Here is a 17,723-nt window from a genome sequence, read left to right as displayed (position 1 = left end):
TATCTGTGCAATTGGGAACCGATAACACCTGTCAACCAAGTCAGCGAGCCTGACCACCCGATCCCGTTAGTCGCCTCTTACGACAAGCATGGGTTACTGAAGATCAATATTCTAACCCGGACCTTCACGGGTGTGCAAGATTATGGCCTGATAAAAATGTTCATCATATTAGCAGCTTAATGATGAAACCCCTGTCTACATTCATATTTCAGGCTATTGAATTATTTTGTTGGCTAGTAACTTTCAGGCATAGCCAGCCCGACTGGCTCGCATAATATTTGGAAACTATATTTCGCACACTGTTAACACATGAAGTTTGTCATTTCTGTAAATACCAGTACCACATTATAGTAAACATGTATACATGTAACATTAGGGGGACACTGGGCTAATTAAGTTGAAATTCAATAACGGGAAAGAAATAGACAAGGGTTCAAATGAACATCTATTTTTAATGAGTACATGGCAGTGTTTAGGTGTTTATTCTGTCTCTAAGCCTCATAGGTGACCCTGTAGACCATCACGCTGCCCTTGCTGACCGACACAGCCAACCGTCGGCCGTGGACAGTCTTCTGGAAGGAGATCCCCACACCATCCCGGAGACTTGACCCGTCAGGCATCACGTCGCCCATGCTCACATCAAGGCTGTTCACCCATCCGATTCCTTCGTTCTTCAGTCCGCAGAAAAATACATTTCCATTGCCATCCACGGTGACCCCTCTGAGCCGAAGTGTCGGATCAGCCACAGGTATTCTCTTTACTCGTTGGTCTGCATGTATACGGAACAAACAGTTCCGTCGCGTGTCGGACACTACCACCGAGCTGGGGGACTCGGTCGCCATGTTATAAGGGTTCTCAAACCTGTCTTTGAACGATGCAATGCAACAACAATTGTAGCCTAAAATGTCCACGGTATCTGTTGTCCCGGCCAGGATTTGTTTGACCTCAGATAGATGCGCGATGCCGAAATATCTCCCTTTTGGTCGTATGCATTACTGTCAAAAACTTCACTATGCCTCCCCGTAACTTAACAGTGATCGTGGCGATCTTTCTCAAAGAGGGCAGCGTGACAAGGACCGTGTCTTCGTCCTTACGGCAAATTCCTTGTATCCGACCAGCGTCTTTGCCGATTTTATCGAAGTAATGATCCCCTAGAAAAGTTCCTTCTTCGCTGAAAGCCTTCAGACAGCAATTGGCCCAATCCGCGGCCAATATGACACCTGATTTCAGTACCAACACCGACCTGATGTCTGGACGCACCTCGTCACCCTCATCAACAGTACAGGAAAACTCTTTTAGGAGGGAAAACCTGGTAGTATCACCACCGTGGAACGTTGTCATCCACCTCCATTCCGGACACACTGGAAGCAGCCGACGCTCCATCGGTGTCCAACACCTCAAGGTCAACGCTCGACCCTTCCTCGGGGATGTGGACGATGTTCCTGACGTCATGAGACGCACACGTCACAGAATGCGTGAACTCACAGTCCACACACATGGTCATGTCACAGTCGTGACACCTGCACGTGGCTAGCACGTGTTTCGGTCGCTGTTTGCACACCTGACAGTGGGATGTGTTTGCTGCTGGTAAGGCAATGTTTGTCGCCATCTGAAACATCAAATCACGAGGTCACTTACAGTGGGTGAGTGAGTCAGTTTGGTTTTACGCCGCTTTTAGCAATATTCCAGCAATATCACGGCGGGGGACACCAGAGGTCACTTACATCTACGTCTAAGGTTGCGACATTGTCTTGAGAACAGAAAGTGAATTACATTTGGGACGACGCTTTTTGTGGAAGCCGCGTTTGCTGAGGGAGTAAATCAATGGCTCATGGATTTTGGCCTCTCCTTGACTGTGTGGGTTCGAAAACCGGATGGAACTAGGAATCTGCAGTGTAATCCCAAACATACAACCGTTTACATTGTTCGATGCTCCGTTGAATATACTTTATCCAAACACATATCAATCTATATATAACACATATTTAAATACAAAGCAGCCAATGTTGGTCGATTGTTCTTACTTTTTCCTTATTTTTACAACTTTCGAAATCAGTTCAAATTATCAAATCATAAGCGTTGAAACAAAAATGAACTTTACAAAATCCGACACTCTTGTAGAGTTGCTTTATTTGATGTTCAGATTGTACCCAGATCATGTCGAATTTGAAGTAAAACAAATCGTGCATAATTAATTAAGCCAGAGATTATATAAATGTGAACAATAGTTAGTGTTACTTAATCGGCTTGACAGAGTCGAAGTGTTGATGATTTCGCACGTAGATTATAATATCACATGCGTAAATGCCGTATGGATGAGGTATCAATTGATTATCACCTACGAAGATGTAAGTATCATCTCCGATGAAGAAATGTATCATCTACATGCCAACAAAAATAGAATCAAGAGTAATGTGATCATGTCGAAAGGTCAATCCCCATTTCTACTTTCATTTTCGCGGTAAAACCACATCGTATTAAAACTGAAAGTAAATATTCTCAAATGGTTTACATTATAGTTTTAAGGAGATTCACGGGTATAATCCAAGAGTGTTGGTCTATATCTCCAAGTAAAGACTTTCACATACGTTGTATTCACAAGCCGGTGTTGCTGAGCAAGTCAGTCGGTATACAAGCTGATACAGGTAAGTCAGTACTGGTTAGGACGATAGTCAGTATACGACCCCCGCTGATACAGGTGCCGTTTGGACTTGTTAGATGGATGTACAGGCCAGTGGTTATACAGAGCTAATTTGTTATTGTAAACGACACGATTTGTATTTAAATACAGGTTGTATTACACGTTAACACTGTCATCATGGGTTGACAACCTTGACAACGACATTAGAACCTATGTCGAAACGTCGCCTATACAGAATAAAGAAGTTGTATATCCACACAAATTGTCGCTGAAGGGGTCGTTGTCGGCACAGGTACTACAGATATGTACCCCAGGTACGTTTCTGTATACAGACATGTACCCTAAACAAAGACAAACTACAGAAATGTACCCGGTACCCTATACGGCGGACGAGTCCATATTCCGAAACCCAAAACTGAAACCGTATGTAATTGTTCCCGGTCTACTCCCATTTGTGAGAACTCCCAATTGTGAGACTCCCAGTTATGAGACAGTGGAGTAGGTAATTAACAAAGAAAACACACCATACTCCCCTGTCTGATAGAATGGATTAACCCTAGCTAATTACTGATTTGCTATGTAACTGAATCTTGTGGAAGTCTTAATGAAACTTTATAAGATAAATTGATTAACATACACTTTGTGTAGGTAACTTCGTGATCATTTGAAAGAGAAATTAATTTACCTACTCAGATTTACATCCTTCTCCGAAACTACAAGATATAGTTTAAGAAATAACTCTGAAATACAAGTTTACAGTCGAACTGCCTCTTATGCCAAATCCTTTTTACCCGGCACTACCCGTTATAACCTGGATACCATTTTGAACGGAAACAAAGAATTTACTCCTTGTGTAAACCAGAAAATAGTTGAATCTGTCCACGATTATATCATCAAGACACAACGCTTCAAATTTTCTCAGGAAAATACTTAAATTAACTCAACAACCTTCTCATGATTGATTTATATTCCTACAATAGCTTGTTAGACACACACAACTGTAACTCTCTAATTATGACTACTTAGAGAATAGTTGTATTTGATGTATACTTAAAAATATATTTATGCAATAGTCAATATCGATGACGTCACATCCTCCATTTCATTTTGTATTTTATGTTGCATGGGAGCGGTGTTAACATAAGCAGTAATGCTTGCTTCACCAATCCCAATTCATTTTCATAAATAATAATAAAATATGTTTAAACCAAAATGACTTTCAAACTTCATAATAGTCTATTTCTTCTGTGTAAATAGAATCTTTGATAATCTATTTCATTAATCTACTCATCAATGACTCCTGTGGGTACTCTTCAACAACTGGGCTGATCCCACTTTCATTGTAGGGATGTGGAAACACCACCTATGTGCACTGAACCATTAATTAATGTGTCTCACAACTGGGAGTTCTCACAAATGGGAGGATATGGTTAGTGTTTCATTTGGTATTCTATGTTTAGTTGTTTTCGAGTTAGATTGCAATTCTTCGGTCCGATTTTGAGCCAAACGGACTATAGTGAATGTATATATGCAGCGAATTTCGGATTTTTTCACACAACATTTGATCGTGAGGTGATTATTTGCCAGGTGACTTGAGGTGTTGTAAATATTGCATTTGAAGAAAAGAAATAGGTACTGTGTTCGCCAAAGTATTGCTACTATTCGTATAACATAGATTATTTACGATGCGAAAATATTCGGCTGTTATCTGGTCAATGTGCTGAGCTTACGTGACCACTTGGAGAACATGCAAAGGTCGTCCATGTTTGACATTTCGACGACGTTGTCACAGAGAACGTAGATTTGGGCTGAATCATTTTCTGGCACATTTAATGTTTACTAGTTTCAAGATCACGCTGTTTTGGATTTATCCCCTGCGATGTTATTTAAATAAAGAGTTATATGTCACTTGACACTATGGGGTATTTCTGATGAGTGGTGGGTAATTAAAGTGTTCGTAAAGACTCAATTGCCGTTGTCTTGAGATCTTGTTTACTGGGGGTCTGCGAGTGAGTGAGTGGGTGCATGGGTGGGTAGGTGAGTGAGATTGACGCTGTTTCAGGCGTGTCAGCTTACTGCACTGCCCAGTGTGGACTGGATGCCTAGTGAAAGTGTCGTAGCTGGCGTCTGGGCGTTAATAAACCCTACAACATGTACAGTTACCTACTAATTATGGCCGTTCCACATTGTCAGGGGAGATCTTAGCTCTGGCGTTCCACTCGCTTGGTCCGTTGCAGGATGCTAAGTCTCGGAGTGAGGGGTCGGGCGACCGTGACTCCTAACTAAGGTCATCCAGATTTATTTTTTATGTTTCTCATCTCCAAACTAGTGTGCTGATGAGGGGTGGACGGACGAAAAAAGAAAAAAGAAAAAAAGAGCAGTTTGCCATCTTCTTTACAAGCTGGTGACAGAAAAGTACCCTACTACAGTACCCAGACCATAAAGGGGCTTTTCTTATTGTGAGAATCCTTTTTTCTCAATTTTAGACAGTTCATATAACATTAGATATAAGGTATATATTGAAATCCTGAAATTAACTAAATACGTTATGCTAGAAACGTTTGATAGAGCCTCTTTAAATGTCACATTGGATCAGAATACAACAACAAAGTCAGTTCTTCAAGACTGCCACTTCGTATATTTTTAAGAGATTTATCGCTTTTTGAAGTTTTTTTGTGCCATGGGTCAAACAAAGGCTGTCGTCCACTGGTAGCACAGTGGTTGCAGATGCACAGTTTGTTTTATTTCCAAGTGCAATACGAATTGACATGGCATACGATAACGGGGGAAACGCCATGAAAAATCTGTATATTGTCACGGCATTTCCTACGACAGAACACGAGACAGTGTAATGAAAACTCACTTTATATATCAGCCCGTATGATATTTCCGACAGCAATTCTTCAACTATTGCCGCATTCAAATTTAACAAATAGTGCTCATACTACCACCGACCTCAATGTAAAAAGAATCGGAGATACACCTCCAACCAACGGACCTGTATCCCCTTGGAAGGCCTTTATCGCAAATTTGTAATATTACACATCCCTGACAATTGAAGAAATTCCGTGTAGAATGTAACATTTAGTTATAAATATGAATAGTACGTTTTGGTCAGCAGTTCCACACACATTTCATTTTGTTTTTAAATTCTGACACTATGTTTCTGACGCATACTTAATGTACCATACACCTATTATCTAATTAGTCGGTTGTAGCATATATACCAGTCATCATAGTATCAAATATAAGATTTAGCCCTTATAAAATGTGCCCATCAGTCAGTACTGTGACTCATTATATATGTTAATTTATTGATTCATTTCTTACAAAAGTTTAACACCATTTAACCTCTAAGCATAAGTAATCATTTACAGAGATTTGTCTCAACAAACAACAGATCATTCTGACCACCCAAGGGGATGTGTATGATAGAAATACATGACATATGTATCTTCTTGTTTTGATAATATTATGTTGATACAATATCTCATATGACAGACCGTATACTATCTAGCTATAGCTATATGACAGACCGTATACTATCTAGCTATAGCTATATGACAGACCGTATACTATCTAGCTATAGCTATATGACAGACCGTATACTATCTAGCTATAGCTATATAACAGACCGTATACTATCTAGCTATAGCTATATGACAGACCGTATACTATCTAGCTATAGCTATATGACAGACCGTATACTATCTAGCTATAGCTATATGACAGACCGTATACTACCTAGCTATAGCTTTATATTCTGATTTTCATTCAACTGTTCTCGAAGAACACTTAAGCGTTATGTCTGTTTGTAAAATCAAATATGTTTTTGATGACATGAATTTGAATTTAACCCCCAATCTTTACATGTAGATGTGTATGCATTTATTTATAGTTTTACAAATTTAACAGATAATACTTATGTACAATGACTGAATAAAGTCATGCATGTGTAATGTATTATTAAAGTACACACGCACCATCATACAAAAATATCAGATAAAACTCACACCTTGCATAACAATACTTTCACATTTCGCGCACAGCATCAGCTCCCGGCCCTACTGAATTACATGAATGCAGCCTAATCGGCATAATACCATATAGATTTGTGTACATATGCAATGAATATACACCGCAGGCTTAAAAGTGTGATATTCAGACATCTAGTGCCAGACTTAAATTACCGATTGCAAAACGTCAACAAAACGACAAAACATGACCTGAAAACGATCAGCTGATTCCTCCGCCTCGCTTCGAATGGCCATTTTGCGATTCGTTATTGCAATATAAGCAGTCATGGCTATCCCGGGAGTCAGTTTAAGGTTGGACCGTCCGGATCAGCGCTCCTAGCGAATTAGTGAAGGGAAGATAAATTCAAAAAGATCGCCCATGTAGATGCTTAATTGAGAGACTTTTCAAAATATTTATTATTTTTTTAAAGTTGACTTTTAAGACACGTTTTTCTTTTGATCGGGCTGAAATTATTGCTGTCGGTGACATTTTGCAGAATAAAATATAAAAAATTTGGTTCCGTCGGAAGGAAAATTTTTGGTCGGTCGGGGGATGAGAAACACAGAAAAAAATACGGACGGCCTATCAACATTTCAATCATGTACTGGCACACATACAGTCACAGATAACCGCAACCCCAGGTTCTATACTCACATATGTTTACTCTGTCTCAGTCCATCTCTCTAACTACAACTTCAATACAAGACTAGGTCTCCATGTACCACGCGGGGGAACTGAGTGGCGTTGGTTAGCTTCCAACATATTGAGCACACAACCCGCATACACTGAGCTCCTAGTGCCAAACATGTCTTTTTAAACGGTTCGAACCTAGCCTGATGTTGTGGTCACATGCTTCAACTCATCGTTTTGATTTCGACCCTGCACTCACGTCTTTCGTGATAGGATGAATATTGTGTCTCGTGATTGAATGAATATCGGACAGCACCGCTCGGTGACTCACCCCTTTTCATTGATTTGTTATTTGTTTTCATGTAAGCTTAATCTGTTATGTCTTTCACGACAAATGTGTTCAGTTTAACTTCCCATAGTCTACGCCATTCTCTCGAGACTTTCTGTCTCCATACCGTGCCTAACCGTTATGACTCATGAGCCAAACTGCAAATCTAAGTACTGAATCTTAAAGGCGCCACAAGTCTGCCTCTGTGGTGTACCCCTTATAGAATTGTATGCCTTGAGGACTGCAAGGAGAGGAACAGCCAGGTGTACGCGGAGCACGTGCACAAGTGCCGACAAAGTTATTGAATCATTTACCTGTGCTGTGCTGTCTCCATCCTTTCTCGCACACCTGGCTGTTCCTCTCTTTGTACCCCTCTCTCGAAACAAATAGTGAACTGAGGGAAAATGTTTATAGTTTGTTAAACAACTTTTTTATTTTTAGGACCTAAATTCTGCCAAAAAAATCACAGAGTTGGTCTGATGTTTTGATTATGATCAGTGTTTCATTGAGTATTATATGTTTAGTAGTTTTCGAGTTAGATTGCAATTCATCGGTCCGATTTTGAGCCAAACGGACTATAGGACGCAGTGAAATTTTTCTGCGTCAATTTTTTTTACATTTGTGCGTCGCGTACAACACTGGGTTCAGTTTGTTTATTCCAGTATAATAATAATAATAATAATAATAATAATAATAATAATAATAATAATAATAATAATAATAATAATAAATATGCGGACCTCGCCTTTGAAATGTCTCGCTTGCATCCCAAGTACACTGTCGCCAGGCTCCCCATTGTTCTCGGTGCCCTTGGTTTGGTACCTCCTGATCTCTTGGCGCAGATCAGGAGAGTGCCCGGGTTCTCCACCGGGAGTACAGCCCTTCTGACACTCTGGGTAATGCAGAAGGCTGCAGTGTTGGGGAGCCTTCATATTCTCCGGAAAGTTCTTGGTGGGTTCGACTAGGCAGCGTTTCCTGGGAGAAGTATACCTTATACAAACACCGGGCCAGTTTTGGCCTGAATGACACCAGATAAATACATATATTTTTCAGTAAAATTGAATCAAAGAGTATTATAAAAATATTCATATATATATATACATCAATCACATCCATTCACACTTCATGCTCTCTCACAAATGTTAAAAGGGAGCTATATTACTAATATCAACTTTCTCATCTCTCGTACAGTATTTACCACCCGTTTAAGAGAGAGTTGGTAATATACGACTAATCACAGAAGGAATAAAATACATTCAAATATGCATAAAAATATCACTCATTCACAATACATTCATTCACATACAAGTTACATAGATTATAGTGGTATATAGATCAAAGCTAGACTTGCAATAACCCCCTATAATACATGAATTGCAGAGATTTACAAAAGTCATATTGGATATGGTCTGTTTCCATCAGCCAGCAGAGTTTTTCTTGTGGAGGAAGATTAAGAAAATTATCATAAATCTGCATGCACTTATAAAACAGTTTTTAACGGATATCTTCATAATGGGCACATAATATCACAAAATGTACCTCATCTTCAACAGAATTTGTAGCACACATTGTGCATGATCTCTCATGGATTGGGGTGATGGTATACCGTCCTTTTTCTAGGTTTAGAGGTAGGCTTCCACAGCGCAGCGGTGCCATCAAGCTTCTCCATCGGCCCATGTACACAAATTTATTACCCTTACGATGAATTTGTCGAATTCTGATTGGTCAATAGCCAAAGCATACGAAACCATGTAGGCGGATTTGCCAGGGTGAACGAACCGTACGTAGGCACCCTGTCAAATCAGTCATGTGGCACTCTACACGGGTTTTACAAATGACCTTGACCTTAATGACCCTGCCACAACGTTGAATCAACGTTGAATTTTGGTTGTTTGGTTGATCAACCTTTCATAAACGTTGATTCAACGTTTATCATGCGACCAAAGAAAGTTAGTCGAGATTCGTTTAGTTGTCAACGTTGTTTCAACGTAAGGAACCAACAAAATGTCAACTAATTGTTTCCTTGGCAAATTTGATACATAATTCATATTGGTAATAGGTATCCAACTTAGCAACTATCATTTCGGAACATTAATTTCATAAAAGATCAAGATCGAGCTAGTGACACATATAATCTTATATATTGTTTGATTGTGCATCGATCAACGGACGGAAATATTACGTAAATCGCAATTGAAAATGAAAACATCAATGATTTTAGGTATAAAGTCATCAGTTATCCGAATTGCATTACATTTGATATTTTCCCACAAAACTGTCAAAATTGTATAATTCCCGACAATTTGCTTTCAAACACATGCCAGATCGCCTCGTTTGGCCATATCCGGACATGCGCACAATTATCGCGCGCGCAAAGGCAGCTGATCGTTGTCAGTTTACTTTGGCGAAGTTCAACGCAATATCGTTCTATTTTCAACATCTTCACGGCATGCTGGTGTTTATTTGGTAAGTATGTCCTTCATGTATAATGAAAACGTAGGAATGTTGTTTAAATCTAGCAGGTCAATGTAGCAAGAAACTCCGAATTAGGGCTCATGTTTTATCTCACAAGGGTACCGGTATGTCACGTACATGTTTCTCAAAATTTAGTGGAAGCCCGTGTTTTCCATGAACTTGTTTTGTTATTTTTCAATATATTTGCATGCATATATTTGGCATTTTATTATATAATCGAATAAGATTTCCTTTCGTACCCATCACCTGATTTGAATTTTGCAAATATACATTTTCAAATAATCAATGAAGTACATCAATATAAGGGACCATTCATAATTATATGGCTGCGGGTGGGGTGATGATTGTATGGGTGGGGTGGGGGTGTCACCCATTTTGTTCAGGGGAGCTAAGGGGTCAGCATTTTTGTACACACGCACTATGTTTAATATGATGCTTAGAAATTATGGGAAGGGGAGAGGGCGTCATAGATATTGTACATGACATGCAGGGTGGGGCGTCACTTATTTCGTACATACACTTTACGGGGGGGGGGGGGAGGGTAATTCACATTGTACATGCTTCTTCATAAAAATCATCATCACCCCCAAGCCATACATTATGAACGGTCCCTAAGGGCAGCTATACAAAATCGAATAGAATTTATCAACATTTTATATTGCATCACATTATTATGAACATTTGTTCGTTTGAATAAGTCTATCAGTAAATTATGCATTGAGCACGCTCTGAACCCTGTCAACATATGCATATTATTTGGGGGTGGGGGTGGAGAATGGCGAAAGGAAATCTTTCTCAGATCATGCAACGAAAATTCACATCAAAATGTCTTGTGCAAGTCTTTGTTAAGGATGAAATTGCATATAATTTATTTGAACTTTTATTTATTTACAAAATGTGTAACTTCACTAATGATTCTTTGATGGGACAATTAACAAAACTGCACTCACAGACTTTCATTCTTACACTTGTTTGGAAGGGATGTGATGATTCATGTCTCTTAAAGGTTAAAATGTTACATACAAAAGAAGTAATTTAGTAAGGAACATTTAATTATGAAATAAGATATAATTTTAATGGAATTTGCAGAAATCTCATCTTCGAAGACTGGGTGGCATCAATTTTGTGGATCACATAAAAGGAGCAATGCTAAGGTAACAAGTTTTTAACATTTCACTTGTTTCCAGTATATCCACCACAAAGGTTGATCATGTAAGAGAATAATTTGACAATGATTTCTCCGGAGATGTTTAGTTTAATGAGCACTCCCTTGCTTGGCGCCATATTGTTTTTCGCCGTAAAGAGCTGGATGCGAGAAAGCACATGAGAGGACAGAAGTCATAAATTTATAGAGATATATAGATGTTTATTGCTGGGAGACACACTCTTCAGGTATTTGGTCAGCTGTAGAATTTGAATATGATGTTTCTTTATTATTGTCAAAGTGTAGGTTTTTCATTATTTTGCATTTAAATGTGTGTGCAGTGAAACATACTGAGATTTGGAAGAGTCCATTATTTAGAGTACAGGTATTGTTAGATATCAGCATTTTATGTACATGTTCCCTTGTCAAGATCATCTATCGAGTATATTAGAGAGGTGTATATTTGTAGTGTTTTAAATCAGAGTTATTTTCAGTGTATGACCTACATTTCAATATGTTTTGGCCACCTGTCACCCCTTTGGTCAAATAGAGTAGGACTTCCATTTCTTGGAATTGAGAGTCAGAGATACACTGTTTCCAAGAATTTGCGTGTGCCAGCGATGTTTGTTTACGAGTACATTTAAGTCTTTTTGAGTGTAGATTGGAGTTGTAAGAGATGTTATTCAGTGTCTTATTATTCAGGGTATGATAGATTATTTCTGGCAGTGTAGAGTTTAATCTCATTATTTTATTGTTCATGATTCAGAGAAGCATAGTTATGACGTCGCAGATATTATAGGCACACATAATTCATTATATGAGAGATTTTCTAAGCGTTCCTATAAGAGATTAAGTGTAAACATTTCTGAATTATGAAGAAGTTATTTATCTGAGTTTTATGAGTGTACAAATGACAAAGAGAGACAGAGTAGATAATAGGGAATATATTGTATACTTATGAGAGCTCATTATTGTTTTCAGAACTCCATGATCCATACTTCCTTGTGTTTGGGAATAAATGGTGTTGGAAGACCTCCCACAATAGACTTGTTCTTTGACCTGTGAACCACCACCCATTTTGTTTTCTTATCATTTAATGTAAAATGGCTTTTGTTACAATTTATGACTCCTGTTAGCAAAATTGCTACATCAGTACAACTCCTATTTAATTTGAAATAATCGTTTCCGAGAATCTCTAAAGAAAACTAAATCTGACAGAATAACAACAATCTTCCATTGTTTTGCAGGACAATGTCAAACAATTTGATGTCAAGAATGAATGTTGATGGGCAAAACGGCAAGTTTTCTTTTAAGAATACAAGGTTGTATTCAATCATCTCTGGTAATTTAATTACCAAATGCAGCATTTTCATCATGACCATAGCAAATAATATATGACAGTAAAGCATCGTCTAATTCATCCTAATTCATAGTCTAATTGAATAATCAACTTGCAATTGAGGATTTTCTTTGAAAATGTTTAAGAAAACTTCCATTCCTTTAGTTGAAAATATAAATTGTTTACATTTTTCGTCACATTTTGTATTGATGCTGTTCATATGTTCACATGGCAAGTTACAGCAGTGAAATGAACCTTTCAAGTGATTGATTAAACAAATACTTGAATCATTTAAGACAATATATCTTCCATATAAAATTATTCATGTATTTAAATATAAAATTTCAGAATGTGTCCTATCTCATGGGAATGAGATGGGAATGCATCCGAAGCAAATTTCAAGAAAGAGTTAGGAACGTTTCTGAAGTATCCACCTGACCGCCAGGCAGGGAGTGGCAGAAAGAAGAGAAGCTGTATGTCAGTTTAATGCTATATGCAGATGATATTGTGTTATTATCACAACAGAGATCACCTACAGACTATGTCATGTGTGATGTTTTACATTATGCTTTAAACCACGTTTCTCTGTGTGCGTTTGTGTTCATAAAGATTTCATAAAAAGTGACTGGTTTTATGTGCTGTCTTCAGGTATAGTTCCTGTTCATCTTGGATCCCTTTCATGGTGAAAGTAATTGCATTGTGTTTATTCAGGGGTCTGTCTAATAGCTGAAATTCAGACAAAATGTCTTCTCGGGACAATTTCCACCTTTTCAAGATAACAATACAACAGTAAATAGTTTTTCTTAATTTGGAATACTCTTTTCTTCTTACTGGAATTATACGTCCAACTGACATAAAACTTAAATGAACATTATATTGAATGTGGAATTTTAACCAAGTATTTTATCAGGTAAATATTTTTACTGCAATTTTATGTTTGAACACTGTTTATTGCAGGTAGCTTTTTGGGTATTTTAGCTGGATGCATGAGTTTGGTGCTACTTTAGTGTAGTTTAAAGATGAAGTGCGAGTCTATTTACAGGAAAGCGTAATACCTCCCAGACACAACCACGGAACAACCCATTTTCAACGTTAATAATATGTCAAACTTCAACGTTGATTCCACGTCGGATATCTACGTCTAAAAAACTTTCATATACAACCACGGAACAACCCATTTTCAACGTTAATAATATGTCAAACTTCAACGTTGATTCCACGTCGGATATCTACGTCTAAAAAACTTTCATATACAACCCTTTTTTCAACGTTGATAATAGGTCAAACTTCAACGTTGATTCCACGTCGGACATCTACGTCTAAAAAACTTTCATATACAACCTATTTTCAATCTAATTTCAACGTTGAGGACCAACCTATTCTCAACGTTGAAACAAAAGTTGGAAACTATTTCGCACAATGTTAACACATGTTAACTCAGTTTGTCATTTCTGTAAATACCTGTACCACATTTTATAGCTAAAATACATGGAATTATCATGAAACGGCCCTCCCATTATCAGAAATTTGCTGGCCGCTGCAAATGATATTGGACCGCTCAACCTTAATGACGGGCCACTATCAGTTTTGTTGTCCAGTAACGTCATAGTGGATGCGTGGGCTTACGGTTCATTCGACATTGGCTTTGGACTGGCAGATATTCTGGGTGAAACAAGTCAAAGCAACCCGAATTCCCGCTTTAAATAGCAGTAATATTGGCTTTCTTGCTGGTGCTAACCTCAACAATTCCACTATTAACGTTGTTGTTGGACCAAAACCGAACACTGACATAGTTTGACATGTTGCAGGCTATGGTCTTGTCAAAGGCCAAGGTCGAATATCGTCACTTTCTGTTGTGACGTCACTTGAATTGTTCGATGACGTAATTGCATTCGGGCAGTCAACCCCGTCAGAAGTTGGTTTTGAGTAAACTTACAGTCAAATTCCTTCATTGTTTCCTTTTTCTTTTCAACACAAATTCCATGTATTTTAGCAATAATAACGGTAATGCTGTTTTTGAGGGCATTATCATTTGCAGAAGCCCTAGGTCTTTTTCAACTGCCCGACGAAGGAGGGCAGTTAATGGAAGACCTCGGGCTTCTGCAAATGATAATGCCCTCAAAAATAGCATTACCCTTATAATAGTAAACATGTATCTACACAGTATGGGGACACTGGGCTAATTAAGTTGAAATTCAATAACGGGAAAGAAATGGGCAAGTGTTCAATTGAACATCTATTTTTAATGAGTACAATTCACTGTTTAGGCGTCTCTAAGCGCCATATGTGACCCTGTAGACCATCACGCTGCCCGTGCTGACCGACACAGCCAACCATCGGCCGTGGTCAGTCTTCTGGAAGGAGATCCCCACACCATCCCGGAGACATGACCCGTCAGGCATCACGTCGCCCATGCTCTCATCCAGGCTGTTCACCCATCCGATTCCTCCGTTCTTCAGTCCGCAGAAAAATACATTTCCATTGCCATCCACAGTGACCCCTCTGAGCCGAAGTGTCGTATCAGCCACAGGTATTCTCTTTACTCGTTGGTCCGCATGTATACGGAACAAACAGTTCCGTCCCGAGTCGGACACTAACACCGAGCTGGGGGACTCGGTCGCCATGTTATAAGGGTTCTCAAAACTGTTTCTTAATGATTCAATGTAACAGCAATTATTGTAGCCTAAAATGTCCACGGTATCTGTTGTCCCGGCCAGGATTTGTTTGATCTCCGATAGATGCGCGATGCCGAAATATCTCCTTTTGGTCGTATGCATTACTGTCAAAAACTTCACTATACCTCCCCGTAACTTGACAGTGATCGTGGCGATCTTTTTCAAAGACGGCAGCGTGACAAGGACCGTGTCTTCGTCCTTACGGCAAATTCCTTGTATCCGACCAGCGTCTTTGCCGATTTTATCGAAGTAATGATCCCCTAGAAAAGTTCCTTTTTGGCAGAAAGCCTTCAGACAGCAATTGGCCCAATCCGCGGCCAATATGACACCTGATTTCAGTACCAACACCGACCTGATGTCTGGACGCACCTCGTCACCCTTTACACCCTCAACAGTACAGGAAAACTCTTTTAGGAGGGAAAACCTGGGTATATCACCGTCACGTGGAACGTTGTCATCCACCTCCATTCCATCGGTGTCCGACATCTCAACGTCAACGCTCGACCCTTCCTCGGGGATGTGGACGATGTTCCTGACGTCATGAGACGCAATATTTGTCGCCATCTGAAACATCAAATCACAAGGTCACTTACAGTGGGTGAGTGAGTCAGTTTGGTTATACGCCGCTTTTAGCAATATTCCAGCAATATCACGGCGGGGGACACCAGAGGTCACTTACATCTACGTCTCAGGTTGCGACATTGTCTTGACAACAGACATGCCTTTAAGAAAGTGAATTACATTGGGACGGCGCTTTTGGGGGAAACTGCGGTGGCTGAGGGAGTAGATCAATGGCTCTGTGTACTGATGATTTGGCCTCTCACTTGACTGTGTGGGTTCGAAAACCGGATGGGACCCAAAAAAGCACTAGAATCTACACACTTAAAAAGTGTAATCCCAAACATACAACAATCGTTACATTGTCTTGTGAAGATGCAAACCTGGATGGGTGTAGTTTATACACACGTTGAATATACTTTATCCAAACACATATCATTGTTCTTACTTTTTCCTTGTTTTTACAACTTTCGAAATCAGTTCAAATTATCAAATCATAAGCGTTGAAACAAAAATGAACTTTACAAAATCCGACACTCTTGTAGAGTTGCTTTATTTGATGTTCAGATTGTACCCAAATCATGTCGAATTTGAAGTAAAACAAATCGTGCATAATTAATTAAGCCAGAGATTATATAAATGTGAACAATAGTTATTGTTACTTAATCGGCCAAATAACCAGAGTCAAGTGTTGATGATATTTCTTCCACGTAGATTATAATATCACATGAGTAAATGAAATTATATTGTATGGATGAAAGTATCATTGTGGTTATCACCTACGAAGATGTAAGTATCATCTCCGAGAACAATGTATCATCTACATGCCAACAAAAATAGAATCAAGAGTACTTCTTCGTGATCAGCTGTGCATGCTCAAGGCCGAAAGGTCAACCTCATTTCTACTTTCATTTTCGCGGTAAAACCACATCGTATTAAAATGAAAGTAAATATTCTCAAATGGTTTACATTATAGTTTTAAGGAGATTCACGAGTATAATCCAAGAGTGTTGGTCTATATCTCCAAGTAAAAGACTTTCACATACGTTGTATTCACTGTACAAGTCGGTAGCCAAGCTGAGCAAGTCAGTATAACGATATACAACCCGCTGATACAGGTGCCGTTTGGACTGGTTAGATGGATGTACAGGCCAGTGGTTATACAGAGCTAATTTGTTATTGTAAACGACACGATTTGTATTTAAATACAGGTTGTATTACACGTTAACACTGTCATCATGGGTTGACAACCTTGACAACGACATTAGAACCTATGTCGAAACGTCGCCTATACAGAATAAAGAAGTTGTATATCCACACAAATTGTCCTCATTCCTGATCATGAGTTTCGTTAGAACGTGTGACAAAGGTGGGTAGACCTTTTAGACTGGATGCAGCCGATATTTCCCTGGCGCTTGCTGGGAGATATTTAGCTAGTAATCACACAACAGTTCAAGACACCAACCTTTAAAAATCACAAACAGCGGCCACAAAGTAACGGTGTTAAATCGAAAGTCCCTCGAAGATGGCGATAAAACCTCAGTAGGCTTCAAAGGAAGAGCCCACAATCTAATGCGTTGTCATTTACAGAAGGGGGGTAACTGCTGTTGGAGTACGTGTGGATGCTGTTGGGATTTCCTAACTTCTATTTCCATCTCCACACAGCAAAGAAAGGCTCGCTGATTGAGCGTGCGGCGTAGAGAGTTTCCTGCACTACATCTTGATTTGGAATAGTTCGTGAGTGAGTTTAATTTTACGCCGCACTCAGCAATATTCCAGCTATATGGCGGCGGTTTGTAAATAATCGATTCTGGACCAGACATCCCAGTGATCAACAGCGTAAGCATCGATCTACGCAATTGGGAACCGATGACATGTGTCAACCAAGTCAGCGAGCCTGACCACCCGATAACGTT

General features: G+C 39.1%; 1 protein-coding gene across 2 annotated transcripts; it reads right to left on the bottom strand.

Moving 5' to 3' along the window:
* Window positions 1-432: 432 nt before the first annotated feature.
* Window positions 433-17,405, bottom strand: LOC124285226. 2 transcript variants are annotated; one of them, XR_006900755.1, is made up of 3 exons: window positions 17,273-17,405; window positions 15,619-15,813; window positions 433-1,260 (listed from the first exon to the last, which is right to left on the bottom strand). XR_006900755.1 is itself a non-coding variant. In XM_046721426.1 (2 exons), the coding sequence occupies exon 2, from the start codon at window positions 15,811-15,813 to the stop codon at window positions 14,848-14,850; it is 966 nt and encodes a 321-aa protein (XP_046577382.1). In that variant the 5' UTR covers window positions 17,273-17,405; the 3' UTR covers window positions 14,784-14,847. The 2 variants fall into 2 exon arrangements, 1 of the variants encoding a protein (XP_046577382.1); XM_046721426.1 differs by lacking the exon at window positions 433-1,260 and having other exon boundaries at window positions 14,784-15,813.
* Window positions 17,406-17,723: the final 318 nt, after the last annotated feature.

This window comes from Haliotis rubra, unplaced genomic scaffold (genome assembly GCF_003918875.1).
Source record: "Haliotis rubra isolate DU_JTF1 unplaced genomic scaffold, ASM391887v1 Scf355, whole genome shotgun sequence".
In the NCBI taxonomy this organism is placed as follows: Eukaryota; Metazoa; Mollusca; class Gastropoda; order Lepetellida; family Haliotidae; genus Haliotis; species Haliotis rubra.
The sequence above is the reverse complement of the archived record's forward strand: the minus strand, read 5'-3'. Positions and strand labels throughout refer to the sequence as shown.

What these genes read in the sequence shown, in the direction of transcription:
- LOC124285226 (XM_046721426.1), bottom strand. Translation starts at nt 15,813, where the DNA reads ATGGCGACAAATATTGCGTCTCATGACGTCAGGAACATCGTCCACATC.